The sequence below is a fragment of the Porites lutea genome, chromosome 1, assembly GCF_958299795.1.
Source record: "Porites lutea chromosome 1, jaPorLute2.1, whole genome shotgun sequence".
NCBI lineage: Eukaryota > Metazoa > Cnidaria > Anthozoa > Scleractinia > Poritidae > Porites > Porites lutea.
This window is the reverse complement of record NC_133201.1, coordinates 42,566,904-42,572,903: the sequence shown is the minus strand read 5'-3', so window position 1 is coordinate 42,572,903 and position 6,000 is coordinate 42,566,904. Positions and strand designations below refer to the sequence as shown.

General features: G+C 37.6%; 1 protein-coding gene across 1 annotated transcript in view; it reads left to right on the top strand.

The window, feature by feature from the left end:
• Nucleotides 1-930: 930 nt before the first annotated feature.
• Nucleotides 931-6,000, top strand: part of LOC140951574 (structural maintenance of chromosomes protein 6-like) — a 41,631-nt gene continuing 36,561 nt past the window's right edge. The window contains exons 1-4 of the mRNA XM_073400857.1: nucleotides 931-1,296; nucleotides 2,840-2,954; nucleotides 3,922-4,027; nucleotides 4,957-5,093. Of these exons, the coding sequence (XP_073256958.1) occupies nucleotides 1,102-1,296; nucleotides 2,840-2,954; nucleotides 3,922-4,027; nucleotides 4,957-5,093 (553 nt within the window). The 5' untranslated portion in view covers nucleotides 931-1,101. The remainder of the gene's footprint in view (nucleotides 1,297-2,839; nucleotides 2,955-3,921; nucleotides 4,028-4,956; nucleotides 5,094-6,000) is intronic.

Sequence of the window (6,000 nt, the reverse complement as noted above, 5' to 3'; positions counted from 1 at the left end):
CATATTTCTTTACACTGTTTATATTCCCCTTCCTATTCCGGTTCCTATTCGTTTTTTTCCCTTATTTTTCGTATATAATCTGAATAGGAATTAAATCCAGATTAACTTAAATTAAGGTAAATGTTGTCCCTGCTTTTGTATAGGTTTCTCTTCCCATTCCGGTTCCTATTCCGGTTCCACTTCCTGTTCCTGTTCCTATTCCCGTTCCTATTCCGGATTCCGGATTCCGGCTTTTCCAGACGCCCTTTTGAAACATCGCAAGACTCGCCATGACATTCCCCGCAGCTGCATGATATTTATCATTAAAATAATACTAAATCTTCTTTGTTTGGTCATGACATTTGCTTGAAAGGCCGGCAAGATACCTTCTCAACATTCTCGGCATTCAAGATAAATAATTCCGTTAGCCTGTTGGTTAAAATAACGAAGAAACCAAATAGCATCAGGCGTCCATCTTGGTGCTTCGCGCCAAAACAGAGCAGCAACTCTGCAACCGGATGTGATGTCATAAATCGGTGGATCATAGGTATACGAGACAAGTACCAGGCGCTATTGGAGTCGTGCCCCCCCTCCCCCCCTGTTTTGTCCTCACTACACTACGCTTAAATCGCCTCTTTCACGGACTACTGCTCGACTAAAGAAGATCATTTTTTTCTTTTCTTCTCTGCTCGTCTATTTACCAGCGGAGTCAGTTGAAACAAAAGCGGTCCATGGCCAGGAGAACACCTAGCCCGTGATCAAGCACTTCCTTCCTCTTCATTATGTCTTCCTAAAAAAAAAAAACCCACCGTCCCCCAAAAAAGTGACCAGGCGTTGTGCGAGTTCTTTCACTCGCTTGGGCCCTCGGTCGAGTTTTCCCGTGAAGCAATGGGGCCATATGACAACATAGTCACGTGGGCGTTGCTTTGGCGCCATTTTGAATGTGTCTTTTCGCGCGAGTGGTTGTGTGGATTTTAACTTGCATTTTACTCTTATTTTGAGCCAGAAATCGTTATAATTTTACTTGAAAGATCTGTATTTAACGTGTACAAATTTTTACAACGTTTCAATTTAACAAGTTTCGGTTTTATTTGTGTATTTAAAGACGAAGAGTGAAGCGTAATGGCGCGAAAGCGAAGGTTGCAATCAGATAGCGAGGATGAGCAAGAAGATATCGAAATGCAGGACGATCGTGAATCCTCACGGTCCAAGAAAAAAAGAGTTTCATCGGTTGAAGATCATGATGAGACGGAGGATATGGACGAAAACAAAGAACTCGATTGTTCGCAAGCTCCAGATTTTGTCGTGTCGACAGCGGTAAGTCACTTGAGCGATTGTGCTCCTCCCCTGAACCTGGCTCACCTTCGTTCACTTCAGTACTAGAGCTCTGTCAGAATGTAGATCAGGTTTGCAGTTCCTTAAAGGACTTAAAAGCTAAGAGGAGTATTCAGTGGGAACGTAATTTCTTCGTATCGACTAACGATCGTTATCCATTCAAGATCTGTGCTTGTCGTTACAGTATGATAAAGCTCATGTAAAACTCAATGTTGCGTTTTGGAAAAGAAAAAAAAATACATGATCGCAGTCCAGATGGGAAATTTTGGGCACTTGTCTTTCGTATCGGCCGTGATGGAATATGCGCTTTGCAGATAACACGATTGAAATAAGAACTAGAACGGTTCACATTTTGTAGAATAGTTTCTTAGTTGAGAGAAGACTTCTGTCAAGTTCAATAATTATTATTTGATATGTTTGTACTAACTTCGATACTGCTTGGATCAACAGTAGAAAGCATGTATGTTCTTTATTACTGACAGTAAAATACCGTAAAATTCCGAAATAAGCCCCGGGGCTTTTATTTTTCAAAGGCCGTTTTTGAGGGGATTATTTTTGGAGGGGCTTATATTCGGAGGGGCTTATATTCGGAGAGGCTTATATTCGGGGGGGGGGCATATCTACAGAGGGAAATTTGCGTTTCAAAATCGATTGGACTAGCCTTATAGTTGGAAGTAGATTTACTGTTTTTGCTTTGTTTTTTGTGTTACCGGATTGGGGGGCTTATATTTGAAGGGGCTTATTTTTGGAATTTTACTGTAGTTCTTAAAACCTGGCCTCTCCATTTAGGCAAAATTTTCTGTTTGACCGGTTAATTGCAAAGTGAACCCTCAGTTCGACCGGAAATTTTCCAGAACAAATGGAAGACCTTCCAAGGTATTTCACATTTTCTGTTCCAACCGGTTAGAACAGAAAGTCCTGTTCCATTTGCATGGTAAGGGATCTTTTCCTGCCATTTTCAATGTTTGCCGGTGAGCGTTACTTATGGGCAGTCATAGTTTTGTTTTTATTTCATTTCTTATCATTCAAAATGGCATCTGCACATCCAAGGCGTGAATGCTGGGAGGATTTTTATGTAAGACTAGTTAATAGTTTTGTTAATTTATTATTATTATTTTTTAAATTTTAATTGTAATGCACTTTTGATCATTTATATTTTTTGTTTCTTGCTGGCAAAAACAAAAAGGAAGAATTTCGTAATGGCAGATCAACCAAAAAAATGAATTTTCCAAAAAATTATTGCTTGTGAGTTTAACATAGTCTCCAACAGCATGGTGGTCACAAATGGGCTTCTGTGGCTGGAGAGCACCCGTGGTTTTTGCTAGCAATGCTCAAAAAAGGTTAAGCAGACACTGAGCGCAATTACATGTAGCATTGGATGAGGCTGAGTATGATATGAATTAAGAATTATGTCGATGAAGGAGGCTGAAGGCCAAGGTGGCTTTCCCTAGGAACCTGTGGCTTTCAGGGCTTAGTAAGTCTTCATTCTATGAAAACTAATTTCAGTGTTCTACTTTTCTTGCAGTCTGAAGCAGAAGTTGGGATCATTGAGAAGATAACCCTGGTGAATTTTATGTGCCACACCATGCTGGAAGTTAATCTGGGTGCAAATGTTAACTTTATTATTGGAAGAAATGGAAGTGAGTCATGTAGATAACTGGGCCTTTTATTTAGAGAGTATACAATGTGGTGTTGTAGTGTGTATGGTATTGTGCATGTAAGTCTCTATTTCATAGATGGATTTTCTTAGGCAATCTTTTAAGGGGGCTACAAAAGCATTGCTCCATAGACAGTACCTAAATAAAGAAATATATTTTTATCTTGGATTAGCTTAGATATAAAATTAAATTTGCAATAGCCAAATAGTATCTGTCTCCTCTGTTATCTCATCTTGGCTGAGATACATGTAATACCTTATTCTTCCCAATGTTTGTGAGTACTAGATCTCAACATTTTCACTATTTCAAATAATAATTTCTAAATTTTGATACTCACAAATTTAGAATGCTCAAATAGAAGATTGTGTTACATAACTGTATAGACTGACCTTCTGTAACACACACCTTTGGTGACAGAACAAGTGGTTGCTGGAGAGAGGTGTCTTCCTAAGGGGGGTAGAAATGCAGTGTTTTAATGTGGCTAAGACTATTGCAACCTCATTTTTAGGGTTCTCTTCTTCCTGTCCCTATAGAGCACGCGGGAGAGAGACCCTGGTTGGGTCTGGTCACGTTGCTCCAGAACAAAATTAATTCTGAGGGAGGAGTCCTTGTCTATCAATATTTTGTCTGGTTCGTTTTCACTGTTCACACAGTGATGTCAAGAGCAAGATAGATTTAATTGCTAAGCCTACAACTATAACTGAAATTTGGGGAATTTCTACCTAAGCAGACCTATCACGAGATAAACAAGCGAATTAGCAGGGGAGGAATAAAAAACTTGTGTTGTTGCAGTTTAACCGATGACACCAATCACTAAAATCTACGATCTTGAGTTTTACACAAGCGTGTAAGTCTGAGTTTTCCTAGTTTTTAGTTTGTTAGGCCGGTTTTACTTGATTATCAATTATAGCCTTGTCCATCTCAAGCTCAATGATTTTATTCTCTCTAGGTGGAAAAAGTGCAATAATGACTGCATTGGTGGTGGGTTTAGGAGGAAAGGCTGCCACAACAAACAGAGGAAGTTCTCTCAAGGGATTTGTCAAGGACAAGTGCAGGTTTACAGACATCAGCAATACATGTAGATCCAAATCTATCATTCCTGTTATTATTATTATTATTATTATTATTTTTATTGTGTGATCCTCTCCTGTTCTCTGGTATTTTCTGGGTATTTTCAGCCAGCACTGCAGCAAAACACACTGCGTATCAGTGAAAACTTCAGCATCCAGTCATTTGCATATTTTGTGCACTGGCTGATCTCACAACGAGTTATTTATTGAGGGAGTGAGTCATAACCCATGACCAAAGGCCCCTTAGAGGTCATCTCCTCACTATATAACTCTAAAACTTTCCTTAAAATCCTTGCTGTTTCTAGTAGTGTAGTTTTTTGGAGTAATGTATGTCCAACTTTTCCAGCCACTTATCTTAGTTCTTTGTCACACTTCCCAAGATCTATTACTATTATTATTATTATTATTAGCATTGTTATTATTACTATGTTCAAATTTCACAGTTTGTGTGCATGTTTGCTGTACTGGATATGGAAATCCACTAAAGGGAGTACTGCCAGTTCACTAAGCTTATAAAATGTAGCAGATTAAAAGTTTTTGCAAGATATATGTGGAGGCGAGAACGGCTGTCTTTTGCAAGGTGTAGCTGCAGCACTCTGCTTCAATAGACAGGTCTTCCAGAGCATTGTCAAGGTTGCTCTTTACACATCCCAATGATACAATGTATTATTGCTTTCCTTCTGAAAAGTACTTAGCAGTCAGTAACAGTGTCTCTAGACTAAGAATGCTTTTCAGTCTCTGATTGAATTGGCCATGGTGACATCTTGTACATGTAGTTGGACAATAACTTGTCAGTATTAATAATTTTTATTAGTACAGTATTAACAGGTATCACTGCTACATATTAGCTGCCTGTGAGTCAAAGGGAATTTACAATAGAAAGTTATTTAATTTGGTCGTTTTTTGCTTGCTAGTTATGCCCAGGTTTCAATCAAATTACGAAACCGAGGCCAAGATGCTTACAAGCCTAAAGAGTATGGAGATTGTATAACTGTGGAAAGAAGGATAAGTAGTGACGGCAGTGGATCTTACAAGCTGAAGGCAAAAGATGGTAACTTGGATATTGTTCATTTTCTTCTCTTCCTTTCTTTTAGTTAATCAAAGATGTGGTTACTGTAAATGACCTTAACTCACTCCACTCTGTAATAAATGCCCTATATGTAATTATTACCTCTTGAATATCAATATTATTGTAATAAATTGGATTCTGTTAATCCTGTTTCTACTGCATAATTTGTTAATAACTTAATTTGATTTATTTTGTAATTGTAATTAATGTAATTTAACAGGGAAGAGCCACCCAGTGGATCTGTTAATAAATCATTATTATTATTATTTTGTTGAAAATGTCATTTCCAATGAATGAAACTTCCCTATGCCTTCCATAACGATGGCTTCTAAAAAAAATATTTACAATGAATGAGGCTGAGATAATTTTTCAGATAATATGAAAGCTGAATTAAATAATTGTTTTATTGTTCATTCAAATTAATTCCTAGTTTAAAAACAAGCTAAAACATGCTTACCTCAATGGACGTTAAGTTCATTTTTGATGGTGCAAGTTAATCGGCAAGTTTATGAGTTAAAGGGTTGTTCAGCTCTGCATTATTCTCTAAATAGCAGATGTCATCTGTTTAGTCGTCTTCCTGCTGTTATTGCAATGTTTTTAGCAAAATAGTTCACCTATTTCTTATTCTTGAAATAAGTCAAATGTTCTGCCATTTGTACTCCCTACCAAAACAACTCAACCTCTTCCCCAGGTCTTCTCAGTTAATGGTTCAATAGTCTGGAAATTTGCTGCACTTTTCAGGTTTTTTTTTTCCACATATCGCAAAATTCTTCCACATTTGGTTGACTATAGTTGGTTATGATGAATTATGCGTGGGATTTTAGCTAATCAGAAATGGTGAAATAGTTTGAATGAATACTAATACTGTTACTTAATTTTAATGGAGTTA